Source organism: Jaculus jaculus, chromosome 6 (assembly GCF_020740685.1).
Source record: "Jaculus jaculus isolate mJacJac1 chromosome 6, mJacJac1.mat.Y.cur, whole genome shotgun sequence".
Lineage (NCBI taxonomy): Eukaryota > Metazoa > Chordata > Mammalia > Rodentia > Dipodidae > Jaculus > Jaculus jaculus.
This window is the reverse complement of record NC_059107.1, coordinates 60527859-60554238: the sequence shown is the minus strand read 5'-3', so window position 1 is coordinate 60554238 and position 26380 is coordinate 60527859. Positions and strand designations below refer to the sequence as shown.

Genomic DNA, 26380 nt, shown 5'->3' with positions numbered 1-26380 from the left:
CCTTTAAAGTTCTGGGCTTATTTAAGAATGTACTGAAAATGACTCATTAAAACTGGAGGGGTTTTGTTTGTTTTTTTTCAAGGTAGGGTCTCACACTCTAGTCAAGGCTGATAAGGAGGAATTCACTCTGTAGCTCCAGGCTGGCTTCAAACTCACATATCTTCCTACCTCATCCTCCTGAGTGCTGGAATTAAAGGTGTGTGCCCCCACACTCAGCTTTAAAACTGGATTTTTTAAGCAATTCTTTTCCTTATAGTCTACTGGAATAATAAAAATAAGTAACAACCAAAAAGACCCCTCATGAAATCTAACCTTTATAAAGCAATCAAGGAAGCTGGTGGGGATGTTCCCAAAACCTCAACTCTGAGTGACAGAATGCTGACTATCTAGAGCACTGCCAGTCTAGCAAGTGCTTGGGATGCATCGTAAGCCATCATACACTTCAAGAGTCAAGGAATCAAATGAGAAAAGTTCTTTTATCCCAATGCAAAAAGAAAAAATTCAAGTTTCAATACAAAACAAGATAAAACCCTACAGCACAACCTATCCATTGAGTATTACCAGAATGAAGATTATTTTTAATGTACTTCTACCATTTTTGTCTCCTTTTAAGTTTGCTCTCATAAGCAGCACAGCTACCCTTCTGCCGTGTTGTAAGTGTGCACACACTCAAGGCTTTTTTATTGTGGCCTTAAGTTTTGTCCTTACTGGTATAAAGTTTGTGTATTTCTTTACATAAACTAAGTTTCAAGTCACAATAAAAACACAGAAGTCTCAGCACTTGGCAGAGGTAGAAGGATGGCCATGAGTTCAAGGTTAGCCTGGGACTACACAACGAGTATCAGGTCAGTGGGGCTAGACTGAGACCCTACCTAGGGGGCTGGGAGGGGAACCAGGAAACAAAGAAGAGAAGTACTCTGAATACTTTCCTCTCATTCAGAACTGCAAGGCCTTGGAAAAACAAAGTCACTGAAGACAGTGGCTGAGAGTGTTAAATTTGTCACAGTTTTTTTAGAAGTCTTTTTTTTTTCTCAGTCAAAAGCTACATATTAATTTGAAAGAAGCATTTTAAAACAAAAACCTAGGCTGGAGAGGTGAGTTAGTGATTAAGGCACTTGCCTGTGAAGCCTAAGGGTCCAGGTTCAATTCTCCAGGTCCCACATAAGCCAGATGCACAAGATGGCGCATGCATCTGGAGTTCATTTGCAATGGCTAGAAGCCCTGCCACGCCTATCATCTCTCACTCCTCTTTCTCTTTCTCTCTTGGTCTCAAGTGAATTAAATAATAATAATAAACCTACAAGATCATCCTTAGAAGACATAGTTACTTCAGATACACTCTCCCCTAATAATTTAGACAAATGTGGATACAATCTCAGATGAAGTCACTTTAAAAATAACTTTGGTTAATTCCATTCCATATAGGCCACATGATGATTTAGACCATCCAGCATGGATTTTCAAAAATAAACATATTCTTTTTTGGGGGGGAAGGGGAGAGAGGAGACAACAAGGTCTCACTATGTATTCCAAGCTGGTCTCTACCTCCAGAGTGCTGGGATGTAACAAGTGTGCATAACCATGCCTGGCTAGAAAAAAAAAAAAGATATTCTTATCTATAGAAACATTAGCATACAACCTTGAAACTAAAAGGTTACCCAAAGAGACAAGAAGTTGTAAATTATAAGGAAACTTAAACATACCTTTTCTACTTATAATAAAAATCAGAATAAAACTCTTCTGATTATGTTTAATTTGTTCTAGAAACCTTATTAATAAATTATTGCTGAAAATTCTTAACATCCATTATGTTATTACCTGAAACAAAGGCAGTTATATTCCTGAATAAAAGAATAACTACAAACTAGTCATCACATGTTCCATAGGACTCTTAACGAAAGCAGGCGTGGCCACACAGTACTTCTGATCTGTGTCCTTAAGGTCTCATTCTGAAGCTATTACACCAACCTACCTTTGGGACAATGGATATCTTTTTTATCCCTTTTTCTTACAGTCTATATCACTAGTCTATGCCAGATAGCATTGAGAGAGCATTAGATGAAGCAAGAGGGAGAGGGTAACTGTGTTCTAGAAGAAACATTTATCTGTCTTTAGATCCAAGCTTCTCAATTAATTCCTGAAGAGGTGCCAATTCGCGCCTATCAATCAGATTAAACTCCTAAAAAGAGAAAAAAAATACAATTTAAAAATTGACCTAAACCAAAACTTTACATGTCTTTTAGAGACAGGATTCCCAACCTTAGTTTTTTAAAATCCAAAAGATCAAATGACCTCTGAACATTTAAAAAACTTGTTTTTATTCTTATGAAATACAGGTGCAATATTATCATATATGCTAGTCTTCCTCCCTGTTGCCTGACACACAAATCTGAAATCATTGGCGCCTCAAAAGATTCTGACAACTCTATCTCCTGTGTTAATGAGATGCCTGGTGGCCTGGATAGCATCAGGGTGGTCTAGTCACCAGAATGACCAAGGCATGATTATACTGCTGGGGTATCTGCCTCCCCAACCTCTGGGATGGGGGAATGAAGAGTGAGTTAATCACTAACAGCCAACCATGGCCAAATAAAGAAGTTCCCAGCCTCCTTCCCCAGCCCAAAGAACAGGGTTCAGAGATCTGTAGAGCTCCTGGAGGATGCCTCACCTGAGAGGACATGGATGCTCCATCTCCCTTCTCCTGTACCTCACCCTAGAAATCTCTTTCAGCTGGTTGTTCATCTGTATCTCATAATAATAAATCAGCAGATTGCTGAGTTCTGTAAGCCACTCCAGCAACATTAGTCAAACTCAGAGAGGGTAGATCCTATACAGTGTATTTATCAGTAGTAGGGATGACGGCCCATTACTTTAGACTGGCATTGTGAAACGAGCAGTTGACTTATGGGACTGAGTTCTCAACCTGTGAGATCCAATGTTACCTCCCTACAGATAGTTAGAATGAACTAAATTTAGAGGACATTCAGCTGGTGTGTGCTGCATGTCTTTAATCCCAGGACTCAGGAGGCAGAGGAAGGAGGATTCCATAATTAAACTGTTTAAAGCCAGCCTGAGACTACATAGTGAATTCTAAGTTAACCAGCACTAAAGTGAGACCCTACCTTCAAAAAAAAAAAAGAAAAAAAAAACACAAAAGAATAAATTGCTCGCTTGATTTGTAGAAAATTCCATAGTTTGCTCACAAAATGTTCTGTGTCATTTAAAAGCAGGGTAAGCTGATTTTTTTTCTGTGTCCATGTAATGGAGTTTATTAAATAGGCAAAAGCAGGTATAAGTAAGGTCTTCCTTGTGCTGAACATTAAAATCAAAAGAGAATATTTAAGTGAGTTTGTATAGAACTGACCTGACAACTACAAAGTGAACTTTTGCTAGTGACTACCTATGAGAAAATAGACTTTTTACATTTTGTTTTACAACTTTCTACATTTACAAATGATGCTTGCATTCAGCTGCTCTGTGTCTATGAGCAAGACACAGTGCTCATATGACATTATCAATCCAAGAAGTCAGTCCAAGTCCAAGGCCCAGAAATCAACATGATTCACCTACCTGAACAAAGAAAATAAAGTGCTTAAAGGAGGTGTTGAGGTGGGCCTCCTCTTGCAGCTGCATCACAGAATCAAAGTGCTGGTGATAAATATGGGCATAAACCCTGAACAGCCGCTTTAGAATCGTCTTGGCCACAGACATAAAGTTTTTGGGAAATGGAACACCTGTAATCAAAATATCTATTAATCTTTGATCTAACTGAATAGCAGCAAGTTTTCTGTTTTGTTTTTCTTTTTGAGACAGTCCATTCTAGCCCAGGCTAGCCTGGAACTCACTCTGTAGCCCTAGGATGGCCTGAGACTCTACCTCATCCTCCCAAGCACATCACCATACCCAGCAACAAATCTCAATACTATAATGAACAACTGAAGCAAATAAAACACACAGGGGCTAGAGAGATGGCTTAGTGGTTAAAGTGCTTATGTGTGAAGCTTAAAGGCCCAGGTTTGATTCCCCAGTACCCATATAAGCCAGATGCACAAGGTGACACCTGTCTGGAGGTATTTGCAGTGGCTGGAGGCCCAGACACACCCATTCTCTTTGTCACTTTCTCTCCAGTAAATATTTAAACAAACACATGCCTGTTTCAGCACATTAAAAAGCAAGAAATATCCCAAGGCTGAGTATATCTCACATATCACACTTTATTCTGATTGCCTTAAATACAGAAAGTATAGGCATCAGATTACATAAAATGCTCCAGAACCACAGTTCAAATAAACAAAAGTTTAGTTGTTTAATATTATATTTCCAAGATTAAATGCAATAGGAACAAATATTTTGAATAAAAACAGAATATTAATCCTTCTACACTGTTCATGGGAATGCAATCTGTTCCAGCCATTGTGGAAATCAGTGTGGAGGTTCCTAAAACAGGTAAAGATTGATCTACCATATGACTCAGCTATAGCACTACTAGGCTTATATCCTAAGGATTCATCTCATTTCCTTAGAAGTACGTGCTCAACCATGTTTATTGCCGCTCAATTCATAATAGCTGGGAAATGGAACCAGCCTAGATGTCCCTCAACTGATGAGTGGATAATGAAAATATGGCACATTTATACAATGGAGTTATACTCAGTGGAAAAAAAATGAAGTTATGAAATTTGCAGGAAAATGGATGAATCTGGAAAGGATTTTACTAAGTGAGATAACCCAGACCCAGAAAGCCAAGCACCCACCACATGTTGTCTCTCATATGTGAATCCTAGGTACAGATGATTGGGCTTCTGTGTGAGAAGGAAAAAACTCAGTAGCAGGGGCCAGTAAGTTAAAAAGGAGATATAAAGGGAAGAAAAAGGAAGGGAGGAGAGTACTTAATAGGTTGGCATTGTATATATGTAAGTAGAACAACAGATTAACAGGGGTGAAAAGGCCCAAAGTGAGGTCAGGGGAAGAGATTGAGTAAAAGAAAGGTGGAAGGAGGGCTAATCAAAATCTAAGGACACAAATAAATCATATGGAATCCTCCGGTTTTGGATAATGGAACACTCAGGAGCCATAGATCATTGTTAGAAAATTTTCAGTGCCAGGGATGGGATACCTCCAGTGAGTTGTTGGCCAGGGAGGTTCTTGATGCCCCCAAAACATTATAGGCCATTGCTGCGGCCCTTGGTTTCCCACCAGGAATAGATGGTAAGACCCTATTGCTGAAGACTCCACATACTTGGGCTGCAAGGCCACTGAGAAATCCTGCTGGAATTGAGCTGATAACCTCCTCCATGTAGACCAGGTGACAGAAAACTGGAAGAAGCCATTCTACATGCAGTTCAATGGGAGAAAGAGATACCACTAGTGAAGATACTCAACAGTGGACACTGCAAGCCTTATAATTAGCCAGCCAGGCTAAATGAGCCAATGGGTGCCATAGTGGCACATCTGACATGGTGGAAACCAACTGCCCTCCAACTGGACTGGAGGCCCGCTCCATGGGAGAGAATACATCCCTGATACTGAAAAGTTAAAACAGGGGTAGTCATGAGCCCCAGGGGTGTAACATCTGCTGATGTCTGGATAAATGTATATACTATGCTTATCAAACTGCCCAGTAAGCACTTTTCTTAATATTCACACCCTTATATTAATGCTACTCTCACTTCTCTTTTCAGATGGCAGTGACCTTGGGATGACTCAGAAGGTATCATAGTGCTGGAAAGAAGGGACTGGAGTACTAAATAACATCTCAATCACACCTTCCAAGGCTCAGGGTCTAATGCGGAAGAGGTGGCAGAAAGAATGTAAGAGCCAAAGGAAGGGTAGGACTCCTCCAGACACAAAATGGCCTGATATCCATGACCTCATAGTACCTCACACTACCTACACAAGACCATCATAAGAGGAGGAGAAGATCATGGCATCAAAATAAAAGAGAGATTGATTTGAGATGGGGAGGGGGCATGATGGAGAATGGAATTTCAAAGGGGAAAGTGGGGGGAGGGAAGGTATTACCATGGGATATTTTTTATAACCATGGAAAATGTTAATAAAAATTGAGAAAAAAGAATATGAAAAAAATTAATAAATAGATTTAAAAAAACAGAATATTACTTTTGTAATTTGTAACAGGAAAAAAATTACACAAGCATGCACAATCCTGGATAAAGATGGGTACACTTGGAGTCATGACCAGCATTAAAGGTAGGAATTCTTTTTTCTTCATTACTCTGGAAAGCTAGTTTTCATTTTCCTGCAGCCTAGGAAGGGAACTGGTCCCTGAAAAGGGGGAAGGGAGACCTCCCTACTTTTCAAAGAAAATAAATACCTCTTTAAAGAAGAACTGGGGAAGGATTAAATGACCTCTCTCCAAGCAGTGGAGATGGGGATGTGACTAGTTACATTCCTGACAAACTACAGCTGCCAGTATCAAAGTCTTTTAGAAAACAGATAGGAGAATGCCGTGACAGCCAGCACTAGCTACATCAACACTAAAAAGGTATCTGCTTCCAAGATAACAGAAGTAGGCCTCACAAGCGTACTACACAGACCTATTCTTAAGTACATTTTTTCAACCTTTCAGGAAACTGATGCTTATTAAAAATATTCTTGCCACAGGGTATGGTGGTGCATGCTTTTAATCCCAGCACTCGGGAGGCAGAGGTACGAGGATTGCCGAGAGTTCGGGGCCACCCTGAGAATACAGAATGAATTCCAGGTCAGCTTGGCTACATTGACACCCTACCTCAAAACAAACAAAACTCTTGATGGGTGTGATGGCACATGCCTTTAATCCCAGTACTTGGGAGGCAGAAGTAGGAGGACTGTCGTGACTTCAAGGCCACCCTGAGAATACACAGTAAATTCCAGGTCAGCCTGGGCTAGAGTGAGACACTACCTTGAAAAGCCAAAATAAAAATAATAATAATGATAACAAGTAAAATAAAATCCCAGCACTTGGGAGGCAGAGGTTCAAGAGGGTTGCTGTTAGTTCTAGGCCAGCCTGGGACTATAAAGTGAGTTACAGGACAACCTGGGCTATAGTGAGACCCTACCTCAAAAAATCAAAAAATACTCTTTCCAGGCTAGAGAAACGGCTTAGTAGTTAAAAGGTACTTGCTTACAATACCAGACCATCTCGGTTTGATTCCCCAGTATCCATGAAAAGCCAGATGCATAAGGTGGCACATGCATCTGGAGTTCATTTGCAGCAGCAGGAAGCCCTGGTGTGCTCATTCTCTATCTTTCCCTCTCTCTCTCTAATAAGTAAATATTTTTTAAAATACTCTTTTCAGGCTGGAGAAATGGCTTAGTGGTTAGGCACTTGTCTGCAAAGCAAAAAGGCCCAGGTTCGATTCCCCAGGATCCATGTAAGCAAAGGGTGGTGCATGCGTGTGGAGTTCATTTGCAGTGGCTGGAGGCCGTGGCATGCCCATATGTTCTATCTGCCTCTCTCTCTCTCAAATAAATATATAACTTTTAAAAATACTCTTTTCATGCATTTTCCCTTAACCAGTCCTTAATGGTTTGATATTTAGTGCAATTTGCTGAATTTCATGGTTACCATCCTGCCTGAATCTTAGTGAAGTTTTAAACTTTTTTTTGGGGGGGGGGATTTCTTTTCTCTCAAAATGTGTGTCCATCTTGGATATGTTGTAAAAGAAAAAATAAAAATTAGCCGGCCATGGTGGCACATGCCTTTAATCCCAGCACTCAGGAGAACGAGGTAGTAGGAGACTGTGAGTTCAAGGCCACCCTAAGAATACACAGTGAATTCCAGGCCAGCCTGGGCTAGAGCGAAACCCAACCTGGAAAAAAACAAAATAAATAAATAAACTAAATAAAATAAAGCTAATCTCAGTATTCAGGAGGCAGTAGGATAACTGTGAATTCAAGGCCAGCCAGGAACTCCAGAGAACCCCTGACTCAAAAACAAAACAAAACAAAAATACTAGTTTGTGCAGTGAAATTAAATAAATAGCAAAAGACATAGAAGATCATGGGGAGGAGGCAGGGGGAGGATTCTAGAAGGCCTAATAAATTATCATGGAATGGGAAGCTAAGAAAAGGACAAAGTTGACATGCAGAGCAGAGTAGGCCTATAATCTCAGCAGTAGGGAGGTAGAGGCAAGAAGGTCAAAAGTCCAAGGCCACCCTCAGCTGGATACACAGGGTAGTCTGACCTACATGAGACTCTGTCTCAATAGGAACACACCCACATACATACATATTTAACCTTTAAAAAAGATAGGGTCAAGATCTGGAGGGCTGGCTTAGCGATTAAGGCGTTTGCTTGCAAAGCCAAAGGACCCAGATTCGATTCCCCAGGATCCACAACAGCCAGATGCACAAGGAGGCACACGCATCTGGAGTTTGTTTGCAGTGGCTGGAGGCCCTGGCGTACCCATTCTCTCATTCTCTCTCCCTGTTTCTGTCAAATAAGTAATAAAAGATAAATAAATAAATAATTGTCTGTGGGAAAGAAAGTAAAAGTAGCCGAGCATGGTGGCACACACCTTTAATCCCAGCACTTGGAAGGCAGAGGTAGGACAATCACCATGAGTTTGAGGCTACCCTGAGTGAGACTAGTGAATTCCAGGTCAGCCTGAGCTAGAATGAGACCTTACCTCGAGAAACCAAAAAAATAAAAGTAAAAAGAAAAGTGAGTAACAGAATGGAAGTGAGTAACAAATAACGTAGGTGTAAAAAGTTTTGTTTGGAGCTGGAGATATGGCTTAACAATTAAGGCCCTTCCCTGAAAAGCCAAAGGACCAAGGTTCAATATTTCAGGACCCATGTTAGGCAGATGCACAAGGTGGTGCATGTATCTAGAGTTTATTTGCAGCAGCAAGAGGCCCTGGTGTGCCCATTCTCCCCCCTCTCTCTTATTCTCTCAAGTAAATAAAAATATTTTTAAACAGTTTGTTTGTTAGACCAGGCGTGGTGGCACATGCCTTTAATCCCAGTACTAGGGAGGCAGAGATAAGAGGACTGTGAGTTCAAGGTCACCCTAGGCTAGAGTGAGAACCTACCTCGAACCCCCCCACACACAAAAAAAATAAAAGTTTGTCGAGACAGGATCACATTCTGTAGCTCAAGCTAGCTCTGAACTAAAAAAAAAAAAAAATCTTCCTATCACTGTGAGTTTGAGGCCAGCCTGGGACTATAAAGTGAGTTCCAGGTCAGCTGGGGCTAAGAATGAGACTCCTACCTCGAAAAGAACAAACAAGAAACCAAACAATACCCAAAAATCCTATTTCCACCTCTCAGATATTGGGTTCTATAATGTGTTTTACAAATTTATAATGTGTGCTCTATTATTTGCTCCATCACCCCTGGCCCAAGTGTAACAACTTGCTATAATCTCTTTGAATATGCTCTGCTTACATTGCACTTGCTTGAAAAAAAAAAAAAAAAGCCCAATGACTTGGGTTCAATTCCCTAGTACCCATGTAAAAACCAGATGCATAAAGTGGTACATGTGTCTGGAGTTCATGTGCTGTGGCAGGAGGTACTAGCATGCCTATACTCACTCTTTCTGTCTGCCTCAGTCTAATATGTAATTTTTTTAAATATGAAAATGTCAATAGGAAATATTGTTTTAGTAGAACATTTTTTTAAAAGAAATGGAGCTACAGCTTAAATTTATCTTACAAGACTAGTATTTCTCTCTTCTTTTTAAGAATATCCTTAGCTATTCTGGGAGATTTGTTCTTCCAAAAAAAAAAATTAAGGTTAGAAAAAATCTGACCCTCCCCCCCTTCCCCTGGAAATGGGCAAAGAAACTCATTGGTGGTGTTCTTACATCAGTCAAGAGCAGAACAGATGGAAGTCCTTTCTTTATCCTAGCTTGATGCCTGGTTTGGTGGCCAAAGCTGTTTCAGGCCTAGGGCACAATCCTGCTACTACTCTATTCTTTCGAGGGTTCTGGAGAAGGTAGAATCAAGCACTAGATTCAGATTGTTAAGACTCAAGGAGATACAAAAAGTGGTCATGCCATTAAAAGATTATAAGGGTGCCTCTTGTCATGTCTGCATTGGGGGCACCAATGTGTGTGCTGAAGTGCAGAAGCAAGCTCCCCCTGTCATTGTGGGTACCCCTGGATGGGTGTTTGATATGATATGGTTAACCAGAGACACCTGTCTCCCAAATACATCATGACATTTGTACTGGATGAAGCTGATGAAATGTTAAGTGGTAGATTCAAAGACCAGACCTATGATATATTCCAAAAGCTAGACAGCAATACAGAGGTAATTTTGTTGTCAGCCACAATGTCTACTGATGTGCTTGAGGTGACCAAGAAATTCATGAGGGACCCTATGATTCTTGTCAAGAAGGAAGAGTTGCCCCTGGAGGGCATCCACCAATTTTACACCAATGTGGAAGAGGAGTGGAAGTGTGACACACTGTGTGACTTAGATGAGTCAGTGACCATTACCCAGGTACTGATCTTCATTAATACCAGGAGGAAGGTGGACTGGCTTATTGAGAAGATACATGCCCAGGACTTCACTGTCTCTGCCATGCCTAGAGACATGGATCAAAAGGAATGAGATGAGGGCTGGGCTGGAAAGATGGGTTAGTGGTTAAGGTTCTCACCTGCAAAGCTTAAGGATACAGGTACGATTCCCCAGAACCCACATAAACCAGATGCACATTGTGGTGCATACATCTGGAGCTCATTTACAGTGGGACCCTTTCTCATTCTCTCTCTCTCAATACATAAATAAACTTTTGAAAAGGTGGGCTGGAGAGATGGCTTAGTGGTTAAGACTTGCCTGTGAAGCCTAAGGACCCCGGTTCGAGGCTCAATTCCCCAGGACCCACAGTGGCTGGAGGCCCTGGTCCACCCATTCTCTCTCCCTCTCTATCTGCCTCTTTCTCTGTCACTCTCAAATAAATAAATAAAAATAAACAGAAAAAATACAAAAAAAAAAAAAAAAAGGAACAAGATGTGATCATGAGGGAGTTGTGGTCTGGCTCAAGCAGAGTGCTGATTACCACTGACCTGCTGGCCACAGGCATTGACGTGCAACAAGTTTCTTTAGTCATCAATTATGCCCTTCCCACCAACAGGAAAAAATTATATTCACAGAATTGGTTGGAGTGGTCATTTTGGCCACAAGGGTGTGGCTACTAACATGGTGACAGAAGACAAAATGATGCTTCAAGACATGGAGATTTTCAGCACCTCTATGTTGCTGCCTTTAAAGGGGGGCTATCTGCCTCCTGGCTCTAGCCAGGGTTCAATCCTAGGGGGCTGAGGAGCAATTGGAGGGGGGAGGTAAGGGAACCAACAGATGGACATCTTGTCCTTTTTTTCTTTTTCTCTTTCTGGATAAAAATCACTTTCTGAAGCAAAAGAAACTATAACTATGAACAAAAATTAGTAATAATAGCCAAGTGTGGTGGCACACACCTCTAATCCCTGCAAAGGTAGGAGGATCGCTGGGAGTTCAAGGCCACCTTGAGAATACAGAGTGAATTCCAGGTCAGCCTGGGCTAGAGTGAGACCTTTCCTCAAAAAACAAAACAAACAAACAAATAAATAAATAAAATAAGAATATAATCTTTGAGCTGGGCATGGTGGTACATGCCTGTCATCTCAGTTACTAGGTCAGTAGCTCATCACAGGGAGTTTGGGCCAGCCTCAGCTACAAACATAATTTGTTTTTTCTTATATATTCCATCAAGCTTCTCAAGTTTATTCCTAAGCATTTTATCCTTTTTATTTCCCCCCGCCCTACCAGGCAAAGATTTTTATAGTAAAAAGTAGGCCTAAGATACAGAAATTTCCCTTGGGCCAGAAGGAGACCTTACCTCAGGAAAAAAAAAGGAGATATAGAAATTTCTATCTGGGTATGGTAGGGCACACCTTTAATCCCAGCACTTTGGAGGCAAAGGTAGGAGGACTGCTGAGAGATCGAGGCCACCCTGGGACTACATAGTGAATTCTAGGTCAGCCTGAGCTACAGTGAGATCCTGCCTCAAAAAAACAAAAATTAAAAAAAATAAAATAAAGAAATTTCTTGTTTTAATTTTTTATTAACATACATACTTAGTTTTGGTTATCTTATTTTTTAATTTTTATTTATTTGAAAGCAACGACAGAGAAAGAAGCAGATAGATAGAGAGAGAGAGAGAGAGAGAGAGAGAGAGAGAGAGAGAGAATGGGCACGCCAGGGCCTCTGGCCACTGCAAACGAACTCCAGACACGTGCGCCCCTTGTGCATCTGGCTAACGTGGGTCCTGGAGAACCGAGCCTCAAACCAGGGTCCTTAGGCTTCACAAGCAAGCACTTAACCACTAAGCCCTCTCTCCAGCCCTGGTTATCTTATTTGTAATGGGCTATTTGATATATAGGAAAGCTGTTTTTATGGGGTCTTTTTTTGTTTTTTTTTTCTTTCGAGATAGGGTTTCGTTCTTACCAGGCTGACCTGGAATTCACTATGTCATCTCAGGGTGGCCTGGAACACAGTGATCCTCCTACACCTCTGCCTCCTGACTGCTATGGGATTAAAGGCATGTGCCACCATGCCCAGCTCAAAAGCTGTTATTTTTATCTAAATTTGTAACTAATCATTAGACTTTGTATGTGTTAATATTTCATTAGTTCTCCTGAGTTGGGTTTTTTTTTTTGTTGTTGTTCCTTTTTTTGGTTTGTCAAAGTAGGGTTTCACTGTAGCTCAGGCTGACCAGGAATGCACTACGTATTCTCAGGGTGGCCTTGAACGCATGGTGACCCACCTACCTCTGCCTTCCAAGTGCTAGAATTAAAGGTGTGAGCCACCACACCTGGCAGTTCTCTTGAGATTTTTTTTTTTTTTTTTTTTTGGAGGCAGAGGTAGGAGGATCACCAAGAGTTGGAGGCCACCCTGAGACAACAATAGTGCATTCCAGGTCAACCTGAGCTAAAGTGAAAAAAAAAAAAACAAAAGGAAGACACAAATATGGTGGGGATAAGTACACTGGTAATGCCTTTTGAACTACATATGTAGCAGTTTTTATTAAATTATTTAAAAATAATTAGCATTTGAAGATTATACCTATCATTCAGAAAGAAAACCAGTTCTACATTAACTCACCAATCTTAGAAGGAAAAAGAGTTTCATCATCAAGCTGATCCTGAACCCAAGTCATCAAATAATCAATGTATTTTGGTGCAGAACATTTGATGGGCTTTTTAATATTAGTACCATCTGCCCAATGATATTCATACCTGGAGAGAAAAACAAGTTATTAATAGTATTGAAAAACCTTAAAATTGTGCAACTTATAAGTAGATTCACATTGTTGACAATAGAAGCTGTAGGCAACTTTAACAAATTCAACATAGTTCTCAGGAAGATTACTGAGTTTCCTACAGGACCATTCTGAAATGTGATCCTTACCACTGAAAGATAAAAGGAAGATAAACTGGCGGTATGCTTGAGAAGACAGCCCTGGGGAAGATTAACTTCCTGTGTGATGAGGAAGGATTATTCCTCTATATTCTAAGATCCTTGGCCACAAACTATCACCAAGAATAGGACTAAGATTGTAAAATGAGAAAGGCTTTTTATTTTTACTTTTTATTTTAGAGAGAAAGAGAGAGAACTGGCATACCAGGGCCTCAGCCACTGAAATTAAACTCCAGATGCGTGTGCTACCTAGTGGGCATGTGTGACATTGCACTTGCCTCACCTCTGCATATCTAGCTTAAGTAGGATCTGGAGAATCAAACATGGGTCCTTAGGCTTCTCAGGCCAAGTACCTTAACCACTAAGTCATCTCTCCAGCCCAGAAATGCCTTTTTAGGTTCACACACTTTCTCTCTTTATCTTTGCTGAACTAGGACAACTAGAAAGATTCATGCAAAAGTTCACAGGTTAGATATTTAAGCCATAGTCAAATTTAAAATTATTTTAGTTTAGTTTCTTTCAATTTGAAGAAAAAACTTACAATATAAAATCAACATTCCTCCTAAAATAATGTGATTTTTTCCCCTTTATACCTATAGCAAAATCAGAATAACCTTTTCTAAGAGGCAAACATCTTAATACTACCTATCAATACAATCATTTATTATACAAAAAAGGACTAGAAGGAAGCACACTGAAATATTCCCAACAAACCTTGACCTAACATTGTAAGTAATAAAATTCTATCCTCCTTTTAAATATTTCTTGAAACTTATCACAGCCAAAGCTTTTTTTGTTTCAATATTATAGATGGAGCCCAGAGTCTTATGTACACTAGGAAAGTGTACTACAACTTAGCTATATCCCAGCCTCAAAATGTTTTTGAACCTACCACCTTTATTTAAGCCAGATAATTATTTCCAAACTGTGTTGCCATTTTCAGTAATATAACATAAGTACCACAAAACAAATCAAGTATTAAAAAGCCAATTAAGAGCTGGGAGTGGTGGCGCACGCCTTTAATCCCAGCACTTGGGAGGCAGAGGTAGGAGGATTGCCATGAGTTCAAGGCCACCCTGAGACTACAGAGTTAATTCCAGGTCAGCCTGGACCAGAGTGAGACCCTACCTCGAAAAAACAAACAAACAAACAAAAAAGCCAATTAAGGGCTGGAGAGATGGCTTAGCAGTTGAGGTGCTTGCCTGCGAAACTTAAGGACCCAGGTTGAATTCCCCAGAACCAACATAAGCCAGATGCACATGGTGACCCATGTGTCTAGAGATCATCTGTAGTACATAGAAGTCCAGGCACACCCATTCTCTCTCTTTCATACATAAATAAAAAATCAAAAAAGCCAATTAAAAATTCTCCCTGAAGCCAGGCATGGTGGTGGACGCCTCTGATCCCAGCACTTGGGAGGCAGAGGTAGGAGGATCACCGTGAGTTCAAGGCTACCCTGAGACTACATAGTGAATTCCAGGTCAGCCTGGACCAATGTAAGACCCTACCTCAAAAAACAACAACAAAAATTATCCCAGAGAGAGAGAAATCACCAGTGAAGATACTCACAAGTGGACACTGCAAGCCTTAAATTTGCCCAGCCAGGCCAAATGAGCCAATGGGTGCAATAGTGGCACGTCTGTTATGGGGGAAACCAACTGCCCTCTAATTGGACTGGAGGCCCACCCCATGGAAGGGAATACATCCCTGATACTGAAAGCCTACAACAGGGGTAGTCATGAGCTCTAGGAGTGTAACATCTGTTGCTGTCTGGCTAAATGTATATACTATGCTCATCAAACTGCTCAGTAAGCACTTCTCTTAATGCTCATACCCATATATTAATGCTACTCTTACTTTTGGTTAGAGAATCTTCTCTTTTCAGATGGCAGTGACCTTAGGATGACTCAGAAGGTACCATGGTACTGAGAAGAAGTGACAGTGGAGTGCTCAGCACTGAAACACTTCTACCACCCCTTCCAAAGCTCAGAGTCCATTGCAGAAGAGGTGATCAAAAGAATGTAAGAGCCAAAGGAAGGGTAGGACTCCTTACAACTTGCTCCTCCAAACACAAATGGCCTGGATACCCATCCTCACAGTGTCTGACACTACCTACACAAGACCATCATAATAGGAGGAAAAGATCATGACATCAAAATAAAAAAAGAGACTGACTGAGAGGAGGAGATATGATGGAGAGTGAGTTTCAAAGGTGGGGGGAGGGAGGGAATTACCATGTGATGTTGTTTACAATCATGGAAGTTGGCAATAAAAAGAAAAAAAAAATAGGGCTAGAGAGATGGTTCAGTGTTTAAGGCACTGCCTGCAAAGACTGATGACCTAGGTTTGAGACCCCAGTACCCATGTAAAGTTGGATGCAGAGTGGCACATGCATCTAATGTTTGTTTGCAGCTGCTAGAAGCCCTGCTGCGCCTTTCTCTCTCTCTGCTTGAAAATAAACAAAATTTATTTAAAATAATAATATTTTTGAAACAGAGTCTCCTATAGTCTAGGCTGACCTCCAACCAGCTATGTTACTGAGGATGACCTTGTACTCCTGATCCTCCAGAGTGATCTCTTTAGTGCTGGAATCACGGGTGAGTCTATAAAACTGTTTATGCAGTGCTGAGCTACATTTCTAGGGCCAAACTCCAAAAAAAAAAAAACCACAAAATTTTCCTAGTATGGAGAGATGGCTCAGCAGTTAAAGGTGCTTGTCTGCAAAGCCTGATGGCCCAGGTTCAATTCCCCAGTACTCACACATAAAACCAGATACAAAGTGGCACATGCATCTGGAGTTCGTTTGCATCAGCACAAGGCTGTGGCATGCCTATTCATATATTCTGCCCCCCACTCACTCCTCACAAAGATCTCTAAAAAATATTCTCACAAGAAATTCATCAAAAAACTAATAACAGGAACCATAAATGCCAATCAAATAAATTTTTAAAAGCCAAAAACAGGGCTGGAGAGATGGCTTAGCAGTTATGGTACTTGCCTACAAAGCCAAAGGACACAGGTTCAATTCCCCAGTACCCTCATAAAGCCTGATGCACAATGTGGCACAATCATTTGGAGTTTGTTTGCAGTGGCTGAAGGTCCTACCACACCCATTCTTTCTGTCTCTTCTCTTGCACACACACGCTTGTAAATAAATAAAATTAAATTAAAATTAAATAATTTTAAAAGCCCTAAACACAATTCCGGTTAAGATGGCAGCGTAGGAACCATTCCAAAGCAGCCTAGGGGAAAAAAAAAATGCCAAAAACAAAAAAAAAAGATCCACGCTAGGCTTGGTGTGCACACCTTTAATCACAGCACTTGGGAGGCTGAAGTAGGAGAATTGCCATGAGTTCAAGACCACCCTGACAGTACATAGTGAACTCAAGGTCAGCCTGGGCTAGAGGGAGACCTTACCTCCTGGGGGGGGAGGTAAAACAGAACTTTTGGGGTAACAGATAAACTTAATTTGAATTTCTTTTTTACTCTAATATTCAATATCAACATCCTAAAGTATTATTAGTAACAGTGATAGCTAAAAACTCAAAAGCTCAGGAGTGAATTGGGGGAGGGGTTTGTGTGGTATAAGCATGTAAGTGCCCATGCAGCACTCCACGCCCTCACCTGTGGTGGCCAGAGCGAAATTGGGATGTGGGTTGTCCAGCTTCATCATTCTGGTACCTGTTCTTATTTGAGCCAGAGTCTGGAGTCTCATACTGATCCTGGAGCTTGCTATTTTGTGTTTTGTTTTGTTGGGTTTTCCAGGTAGGGCCTCACTCTTGCCCAGGCTGACCTAGAATTCACTATGTAGTCTCAGCATAGCCTCAAACACATGGTGATCCTCCTGCCTCTGCTGAGATTCAAGGTAGGCACCACTACACCCAGCTTAGTTTTTTTTGTGTTTTTTTTTTGGGGGGGGGGTGTTGTTTTTTGCCAGTTCCAGCAATTCTCCAGTTTCTGTTCTTCCATGGGATAGTGGTTACAGGCACAAGGCATGGCCAAGCCCAACCGTTTATTATTATATGGGTTATAGAGATTGGATCAAGTGGTACTAGGCTCCTTCGGGCCCTCATGCTTGCTCAGAAACAGCATTTAACCACTGAGCCATCTCTCTAGCCCTGGATTGTTTTTACACAGGCAACAGGTAATAAAAACAAAAAAAGTATTTATTATTTAACACATCAATTAGTTATGAAGCATAAGTAATCCAAATGCCTATGTAACTTTTGCTGACCACATACCTGGGACCTGCAGACATGACTGGGCAGCTTGCTTCAGTACAAAATTCTGTAATAGTTCCATATAACATGTTGATCTGATTGAAGAAATCCACAGCTGCAGAGATAGTATCAGAACTGTGTTAAATATGCAAACAGAACCAAAAATGTCGTATGTCTCAGCTGGAGTTACAAATGGACCATGCTTTCTTTTCGAGATGGGGTCTATGTTGCCCAGGATGGACTGGAAAAAAAATACTGGGCTCAAAAAAATACTCCTGCCTCAGCCTCTTAAGCAGCTGGGACTGCAGGCATGCACCACTATGGCACCCCATTTGAAGGAGACCTATAAGTCCAAATAGATTTTTTTTGGGGGGGTGGGGCTTTTTGAGGTAGGGTCTCACTCTACCCCAAACTGACCTGAAATTCACTATGTGGTCTTAGGCTAGTCTCGAACTCATAGCAATCCTCCTAGCTTGGGCTCCAGAGTGCTGGAATTAAGGTGTGTGCCACCAACACAGGGTCCAAATAGATTTTAACTACTCGTTTCATTCTCATTAAGAAAGCACAGTGAGGGGCGCCGCCGCCATGGCCAACGTGGAGGACGGCGAGGAGCCCTGCACCCTGTCCTCGCACTCCGGGAGCGCAGGCTCCAAGTCAGGGGCCGACAAAATGTTCTGGCTCAAGAAGTGGAACGCGGTGGCCATGTGGAGGTGGGACGTGGAGTGCGATACCTGCGCCATCTGCAGGGTGCAGGTGATGGTTCTCACACCTCGACCTCTTAAGAACTGGGATCATCATTTCCAGTGGAGGATTGGGTATGGCGGCACATGCCTGTAGTCCCAGCACTCAGAAGACTGAGGCAGGATGATAACCTCTAGTTAGAGGTCATCTTGGGGCTTCACAGTGAGTTCCAAATGCCTGCCTTAGATGTCAAGCTGAAAACAAACAAGAGGATTGCGTTGTGGTCTGGGAGAATGTAATCATTCTTTCCACAACTGCTGCATGTCCTTGTGGGTGAAACAGAACAACCGCTGTCCCCTCTGCCAGCAGGATTGGGTGGTCCAAAGAATTGGCAAATGAGTGGCAGTAGAAGGCGGTCCTGGTGTGGTGGATCTCGGCCCTCCTAGGTGTTGCTGTCAAGTGCCCCGCAATGCTAGAAGACTCTAGGGGCTTGTTCTTCAAAGAGAAAGTAATGGATCTGTGGTTCCCTGGACTCATCAGAGGCATGGTTTAGCATTTTCTCAGCTTAATTTTCAGAAATTCTATACTCAAGATCATTTATGAAAGATGGTCTTTCCTACCTCTGTTGTGTGTGTTATACACACTGGTTAGAGAACTCTAACAAATTGGACAACCTTTATCACTTACCTGTTGGTATGCTAGGGGCTGTAAGAGCAGTTGCATTCACAGAGGAACATTTGCATGCTTTTGCTTGATTTAAAAAAAAAAAAGAATATTACAGTGACAAATAAAGAACAGTTTAATACCCAACTCTTACCATCAGTTTGTTCCTGATAATATGTTGGGTATTGGGTAACCTATAGCCTCTTCATTTGATTTAAATGGGAGTTTAATTTTGAACTGGTGAATGTGGTAAATAAAATGTAACTTTCAGGAAAATGGGATTTTGATTGTTTTGAGAGATTTTTTTCTGTTTGACTCACCAAGGAAACCCAGTTCTACCATTATCTCACTGCTAAATCATTGAGTAAGAAAGGGTATTTTTGCTGGGCGTGGTGGCTCATGCCTTTAATCCCAGCACTTGGGAGACAGAGGTAGGATGATTGTCATGAGTTCGAGGCCACCCTGAGACTACTAATGAATTCCAGGTCAGCTTGAGCTAGCATGAAACCCTACCTTGAAAAAACAAACAAAAAAAAAGGGCGGGGGAGCTATTTTCTATTTTTGGTAAGGTTACATTGTAATGTATATTTTAGTGAAATATAAATGAGGGGAAATGCTTATGAACATAACATTGGAGCTTATTATACAATGTTTTACTAATAAATAGATTATTTTATTTACTTTGGGTTATTATAATTTTATGTATTACCTTAAGATTAATAAACTAATTTATCATACAAAAAAAAAAAGAAAGCACAGTGAGGCCCAGCATGGTGGTAAATGTCTTTATTCCCAGCACTCAGTAGGAGCAACAGAGGTAGAAGGTTGGAGGCCAGGCTGGAACTACAAAGTGAGATCCAGGACATCCTAGGCTAGAGTGAGATGCTATCTCAAAAAAGGTAGGGAGAAGTGGACATGGTGGCACACGCCTTTAATCCCAGCACTCAGGAGGCAGCGGTAGAAGGATCACCATGAGTTCAAGGCCACCCTGAGACTGCATAGTAAATTCCAGGTCAGCCTGGACTAGAGTGACACTCTACTTTGAAACAAAAAAAAGGGCCGGGCGTGGTGGCGCACGCCTTTAATTCCAGCACTTGGGAGGCAGAGGTAGGAGGATCACTGTGAGTTCAAGGCCACCCTGAGACTCCATAGTGAATTCCAGATCAGCCTGGGCTAGAGTGAGACCCTACCTCGAAAAACCAAAAAAAAAAAAAAAAAAAAGAAACAAAAAAAAGGGAGGGAGACACAGCTTAGCAGTTAAAGCACTTGCCCATGAAGCCTATGGACCCAAATTCAATTTCCCAGTACCCACATAAACTAGATGCACAATGTGACACATGCATGTGGCATTTATTTGCAGTTCGAGGCCAGCATGAGGCTACAGTCAATTCCAAGTCAGTCTGGGCTACAGCAAGATCCTACCTAGAAAAAAACAAAAACAAAAAACTTACTGTTAACAGCAATCCACTCATTGAGGTCCTCTCCCTCTGGCAACATAACCGCTTGTCTCAGATTGCCACTTCCGAGAGTCGCTTCTGCATGTTTCAAGAGTTCATACTGATGAGAGCCTTCAGGGATATTCTTCTTTGGCTTAAATGTTTTAGAAGAGCGGCTGCTGCTGTTGGGTTAAAGTTAAAATGTCTGACTTAGGTCTGAAAGCACACCAACAAAATTTTAGGTATATCAGCTGCTTTGTGAAATGACAAAGTATTTCTTGACTTTCCACCTACAAAAGCAAGAGTAGCAGCACAATTTCACAAATAAGGCAATTTTATTATGCCCATCTAGAAGGCTGGAATAAAGAACACTTTAACAAAAGGAAAAAAAAAAAAAACTAGATTCTAGTTCTTGATATGGAAGCATCTTTTTTTTTTTTTTTTTTTTTCTTTTAGAGGTAGGGTCTTGCTTTAGCCCAGGCTGACCTGGAATTCACTATGTAGGCTCAGGGTGGCCTTGAACTCATGGCAATCCTATCTCTGTCTCCCAAGTGTTGGGATTAAAGACAGGAAGCATCTTTTATAAAGTGAATTATTTATTTGAGAGGGACAGAGAGAGAAAATGGGTGCAGCAAGGCATCCAGCCACTGCAAACAAACTCCAGATGCATGTGCCACCTTGTGCATCCAGTTCACTTGGGTCCTGGGTAACTGAACCTGGGTCTTTTGGCTCTGCAGGCAAGTGCCTTAACCATTAAGCCATCTCTTTAGCCCATAAACTAATTTTTTTTTTCTGAGATAGGGTCTCACTCTAGCCAGTACTAACCTAGAACTCACTATGTAGTCTCAGGGTGGCCTTGAACTCATGGTGATTCTCCTACCTCTGCCTCCCTAATGCTGGGATTTAAGGCATGCACAACCATGCCCAGCTTTTTTTTTTTTTTTTTTTTTAATTTGAGAAAGAGAGAATGGGGTACCAAGGCCTCTAGCCATTGCAAACGACCTCCAGACGCTTGTGCCACCTTGTGCATCTGGCTTACATGAATTCTGAGGAATCAAACCTGGTTCCTTTGGCTTTGCAGGCAAGCATCTTAATCCCTAAACCAACTCTCCACCTGGAAGCATCTTTTAACTCTACAAAGTTCCTTAATCTACCCATTCTATTTAAAGATCTCTCCCTTAGATATGGATATGGGTTTGTTTGCTAAGATTGTTCTCCATAGTTAAAAAAGTAAAAGGTAATAGTCCTAAAGTTTACAAGTAGTGGAATAAACTATGACGTACCCAATCATGGAATACTGTACACTAGTAAAACAGAAAATGAAAATACACCTCACACCTTTAAATCCCAGCACTTGGGATGCAGAGATAGAAGGATCACCATGAGTTCAAGACTACCCTGAGACTACATACAGAATTTGAGGTCTGCCTGGCCTAGAGTAAGACCTATTCAAAACATAGCTAAACATATTACACAGCCAAATTACAGTAGAGCCCATTTTTTAATGCATAGAAAGCAACAGAACAATACATATCAAAATTGGTAATTACTCCTAAGAAGGAGAAGGAAACAGACCTGCAGATTTTCACTTTTTCTTGAGGAATTTAAATTTTTTTTTTTAATTTTTAATTTATTTATTTGAGAGCGACAGACACAGAGAGAAAGACAGATAGAGGGAGAGAGAGAGAATGGGCGCGCCAGGGCTTCCAGCCTCTGCAAACGAACTCCAGACGCGTGCGCCCCCTTGTGCATCTGGCTAACGTGGGACCTGGGGAACCAAGCCTCGAACCAGGGTCCTTAGGCTTCACAGGCAAGCGCTTAACCACTAAGCCATCTCTCCAGCCCAAGGAATTTAAATTTTTAAGTAACTGTGTAGGAAGTAAAAACAGTAAAAAACTCAAACATGATGCAGAACTATCCTCATTGAGGAAGTATTAAATTAGCAGGACCAGATCTTTAAACATTGGGATAAGAAACTGAATGCTAGGACTTAATCCAGAAAAATAGCATGAAATAATTTTAAGATTCAATAGGATCATCAAAATTAAGATTTGTGCTTCAGGGCTTAGCAGTTAAGATGTTTGCCTACAAAGCCAAAGGACCCAGGTTCAATTCCCCAGATGCACAAGGTGGCACATGTGTCAAGTTCGTTTACAGTGGCTAGAGGCCCTGGCCCACCCATTCTCTCTTTCCCTCTCCCCAACTCTCGCTCTAAAAAAAAAAAGTATGTGGTGGTGCATGCCTTTAATCCCAACACTAGGGAGGCAGAGGTAGGAGGATTGCTGTGAGTTTAAAGCCACTTTTAGACTACATAGTGAATTCCAGATCAGTCTGGGCTACAGTGAAACCTTACCTGGGGAGGAGGGGAGAGGTTCTTTGAGAAAAAGTTTGGTAGTTTCTCAAAAGGCTAAACATATAAGTCATCACATGAACCAGCAATTCACTTTTCAGTATATCACCACAAGATATGAGCACACATTCCCAGAGGCAGAGAGGTAAGAGGATCACCATGAGTTGAAGGCCACCCTGAGACTACTAACTACACAGTGAATTCCAGGTCAGCCTGGGCTAGAGACCCTACCTTGAAAAACAAAACAAAACAAACAAAAACACCTGTAACACAAATGTTCATAGTATCATTAATCATGGTAGCTGAAAATGGAAAAAACTTAGCATCCATTAGCCTGACATAGTTGAGAGTAAAAACTCACATGTAAGACAAGCCTGATGGCACTGGTCTAACCCATATTACCTGGAAGGCTGGGGTAGCAAGATTCCAGGTTCAAGGCCTACCAGGACAACAGAGTAAAACTCTGTCTCAAAGTAAGTAAAAAAGAGAGGGTTGGGAGCCAGGTGTGGTGGCACATGCCTTTAATCCTAGCTCTTGAGAGGCACAGGTAAAAGGACTGCCTCAAGTTCGAAGCCACCCTGAGACTACATACTGAATTCCAGGTCAGCATGGGCTAGAGCAAGACCCTGCCTGAGGGGAATGTAGCCCAGTGATTAGAACCCTTGCCTTTCATGCACCAGGCCTAGTAGCACAAAACAACAAACAAAACAAAACTTCATATTTAAGTCCAAAAGGCAACTGTGCATGATCACAATACCTAAACAGTAACTCAGTCTGTGTGTGATAATTCAGTAACATGAAAGTATAGTGAAATCTAAATCATACAGTCAGGCCCAGTGACACGCACATGTAACCCCAGCACTCAGAAGGCAAAAGCAGGAGGGTCACACAAGTTCCAGACCAGCTGGTCTACATCGAGTATCAGGTCAGACAGGCTACATAGTGAAAGCCAGTCTCAATGAAAAAAAAAAAAAAAATCATACAACCGTTTTGACATGGTAATCAATTGTAATGCACATACAACATCCATAGAAAATAACCCAAAGTGAGCTGGGGATGTAGTTCAGGGTAGGGCACTTGCCTAGTTATATGTACAAAATCCTGGTTCAATTCATAGCAGGAGAGGGTAAGTGGAAAGCAGGGGAGGAAATGGGAAGAGTTGGGGGTTTATTTGGACAAATATGTTTGTTTAGTAATACTACCTTGTAACAGCAAAATACTACAAAGAACCCATTTTCTCATATTAACTGAATCAGCTCTTAAGTAATTCAGTATTTTTAATTAAAATGTCAAGGTTGTTAAGGCCACAACTATTTCGTTCGACCAGGTAACACACAGTTAACACACAAGGTACAGAGATTCTCCTAATAAGATTCTAGAGCAAAATACTTTTCGAATCAATTTAAAAATCAACACAACATTCACAAAACTTTTCATTTAAGCCTCAGGTGGACCCAGGCATAATCTCTACAATTTCCATTTCCAAATTCCATTGAGGCCAAGAGTAGTTAGTTGCACAGTCCGAAAATCAGTTAAATGGGCAGAATCAGATCCGGACATTACAGCCGGGCTGCAAGGCCCACATTTCATTTCAAGCCTGTCCAACCCCAGCACCCCACATTTCACAGCGGGTCATGTAAAGCCGACGGAGCGGAGAGCGAAGTCCGCACGGACCGAAGCTGGAAGTTGGTGGATGCCGATCTGGGAGAAACTAAGGCTACCGCGGCGGGGGCCGCGCAGCGCCCGCCCGCCCGCATCTCCTCTCCGCCCACGGCCGGAAAAGTTTGGAGGTGCAGCGGGTCTCGGGCCCCGCGCGCCGCTCCGTTTCCTCGCCTCCACCTACATCAGAGGGCCTCGCCCCAGCCCGGACCTCCGCAGAGCCCGACCCGCCGCCCGGCCTCCGCCCGGCCCCACTCACAAGAGGAAGCTCATCTTCGGCCCTGGCGCAGGGGAGGGGCCGCGGGCCCCCGCCCCGGTCAGGAGTCGGAACAGGCGCGGGAACCGAGGGCCGGCGACAGTCCTCGGCTCAGAGCCGGGTTCCAGCAGCTCAAAGACGGCGAAAACCGCAGCGTCTGCTTCAGCCTCCCCGACGGCCCCACCACACACACCCGAAATGCGGAACCAACAAATTCTCGCGAGATAAGGCCCAACCCGCCTTGACCCGCTTCGCCCCACTGAGGGCTCTTCGCCCCGCCTCTTTTAGAGTTCAGCCAATCAGCGTTCTGCGGGCAAGTTCTTCACTCCCCCAGCCCCCTGTCTCTTTCTCTCTCTGTGTTTTTTTTTTAATGTTTATTTATTTATTTGAAAGTGACTGACAGAGAAAGAGGCAGAGAGAGAGAGAGAGAGAGAGAGAATGGGCGTGCCAGGGCCTCCATCCACTGCAAACGAACTCCAGACGCATGCGCCCCCTTGTGCATCTGGCTAACATGGGTCCTGGGGAATCGAGCCTCGAACCGAGGTCCTTAGGCTTCAAGGCAAGCGCTTAACCGCTAAGCCCTCCCTCCCTCTCGCTCGCTCGCTCGCTCTCTCTCTCTCTAGTGACGGTGGAGGACTTTAGTAACTGTGAGTTGCTGGCTGCACTTTATGATACAGTGTTAAGTGACTGAGTGTTGTCCACTCCTGCAGTTTTGTATTTTTTTTTTTTTTTTCTGAGGTAGGGTCTCACTCTAGCCCAGGCTGACCTGGAATTCACTATGTAATCTCAGTGTGGCCTTGAACTCACTGTGACCCTCCTACCCCTACTCCCCCTGTGGTGGGATTACAGGCGTGCGCCACGACGGCCTGCTTGGTATTTCCTATTTTTTATAACTATTTTTTAGGCTGGGGAGATGGTTCCGCCTTTAAAAGCGCTTGTTTGCAAAGCCTGAAGGCCGGCCTGTTTGATCCCCAGTGCCCATGTAAAGGTAGATAAACAAAGTGGTGCATGTATCAGGAGTTTGTTTGCAGAACTGGAAACAGAAGTTGGAGGCCCTGGTCCACCCATATTTACTAGTCACTGTCTTTCTCTCTCATTTCAATAAATAAATAAATAAAAATTTTAACTATTACTGGGCTGAAGAGATGGCTTAGTTGTTAAGGTGCTTGGCAGCAAAGCCAAAGGACCTAGGTTCAATTCCCAAGTGCCCACGTGAATCCAGATGCACAAAGTGGCATAAGCATCTGGAGTTCCTGTGCAGTGGCTAGAGGCCCTAGCACGCCCATCCTCCCTTTCTCTCTGTCCGTCACTCTTTTCTCTCTCTCCCTCTCTCTCTCTCTCTCTCTCAGATAAATAAATAAAATATTTTTAAAACTATTAAAAAGCCGGGCACAGTGGTGCTCACCTTTAGTCCCAGCACTTGGGAGGCAGAGGTTGGAGGATCATGTGAGTTCGAGGCCACCCTGAGAAACAAGGAGATGGAAATGTGTGAAAGACAAATAGTGAGGTAGGATGCTCAGTGTAAAAAAATCCTGGGCTGGAGAGATGGCTTAGCGGTTAAGCGCTTGCCTTGAAGCCTAAGGACCCGGGTTCGAGGCTCGGTTCCCCAGGTCCCACGTTAGCCAGATGCACAAGGGGGCACACGCATCTGGAGTTCGTTTGCAGAGGCTGGAAGCCCTGGCGCGCCCATTCTCTCTCTCTCCTTC

The 26380-nt window shown here is 42.3% G+C and overlaps 2 protein-coding genes and 1 pseudogene across 4 annotated transcripts; 2 read left to right on the top strand and 1 right to left on the bottom strand.

The window, feature by feature from the left end:
- Positions 1-457: 457 nt before the first annotated feature.
- On the bottom strand, positions 458-24874 carry Mob1a (MOB kinase activator 1A). 2 transcript variants are annotated; one of them, XM_045152391.1, is made up of 6 exons: positions 24678-24874; positions 20425-20591; positions 17651-17744; positions 13095-13228; positions 3571-3734; positions 458-2179 (listed from the first exon to the last, which is right to left on the bottom strand). In XM_045152391.1, the coding sequence occupies exons 1-6, from the start codon at positions 24689-24691 to the stop codon at positions 2102-2104; spliced, it is 651 nt and encodes a 216-aa protein (XP_045008326.1). In that variant the 5' UTR covers positions 24692-24874; the 3' UTR covers positions 458-2101. The 2 variants fall into 2 exon arrangements, with proteins under 2 accessions (XP_045008326.1, XP_045008328.1); XM_045152393.1 differs by having other exon boundaries at positions 20425-20588.
- On the top strand, positions 8681-11273 carry LOC105944755 (annotated as a pseudogene).
- On the top strand, positions 18215-19254 carry LOC101598130 (RING-box protein 2). Of its 2 annotated transcripts, none has more exons than XM_004668273.2 (2): positions 18215-18395; positions 18597-19254. In XM_004668273.2, the coding sequence occupies exons 1-2, from the start codon at positions 18215-18217 to the stop codon at positions 18707-18709; spliced, it is 294 nt and encodes a 97-aa protein (XP_004668330.1). In that variant the 3' UTR covers positions 18710-19254. The 2 variants fall into 2 exon arrangements, with proteins under 2 accessions (XP_004668330.1, XP_045008329.1); XM_045152394.1 differs by having other exon boundaries at positions 18215-18376; positions 18538-18718.
- Positions 24875-26380: the final 1506 nt, after the last annotated feature.

Coding starts and splice junctions, on each gene's coding strand:
- LOC101598130 (XM_004668273.2), top strand. CDS start 18,215: ATGGCCAACGTGGAGGACGGCGAGGAGCCCTGCACCCTGTCCTCGCAC. Junction 18,396..18,596: donor GGTGCAGGTGATGGTTCTCA/CACCTCGACCTC, acceptor TGCGTTGTGGTC/TGGGAGAATGTAATCATTCT.
- Mob1a (XM_045152391.1), bottom strand. Junction 17,745..20,424: donor TGAGTGGATTGCTGTTAACA/GTAAGTTTTTTG, acceptor CTATCTCTGCAG/CTGTGGATTTCTTCAATCAG. Junction 2,180..3,570: donor ACTTTATTTTCTTTGTTCAG/GTAGGTGAATCA, acceptor TTCTCTTTTTAG/GAGTTTAATCTGATTGATAG.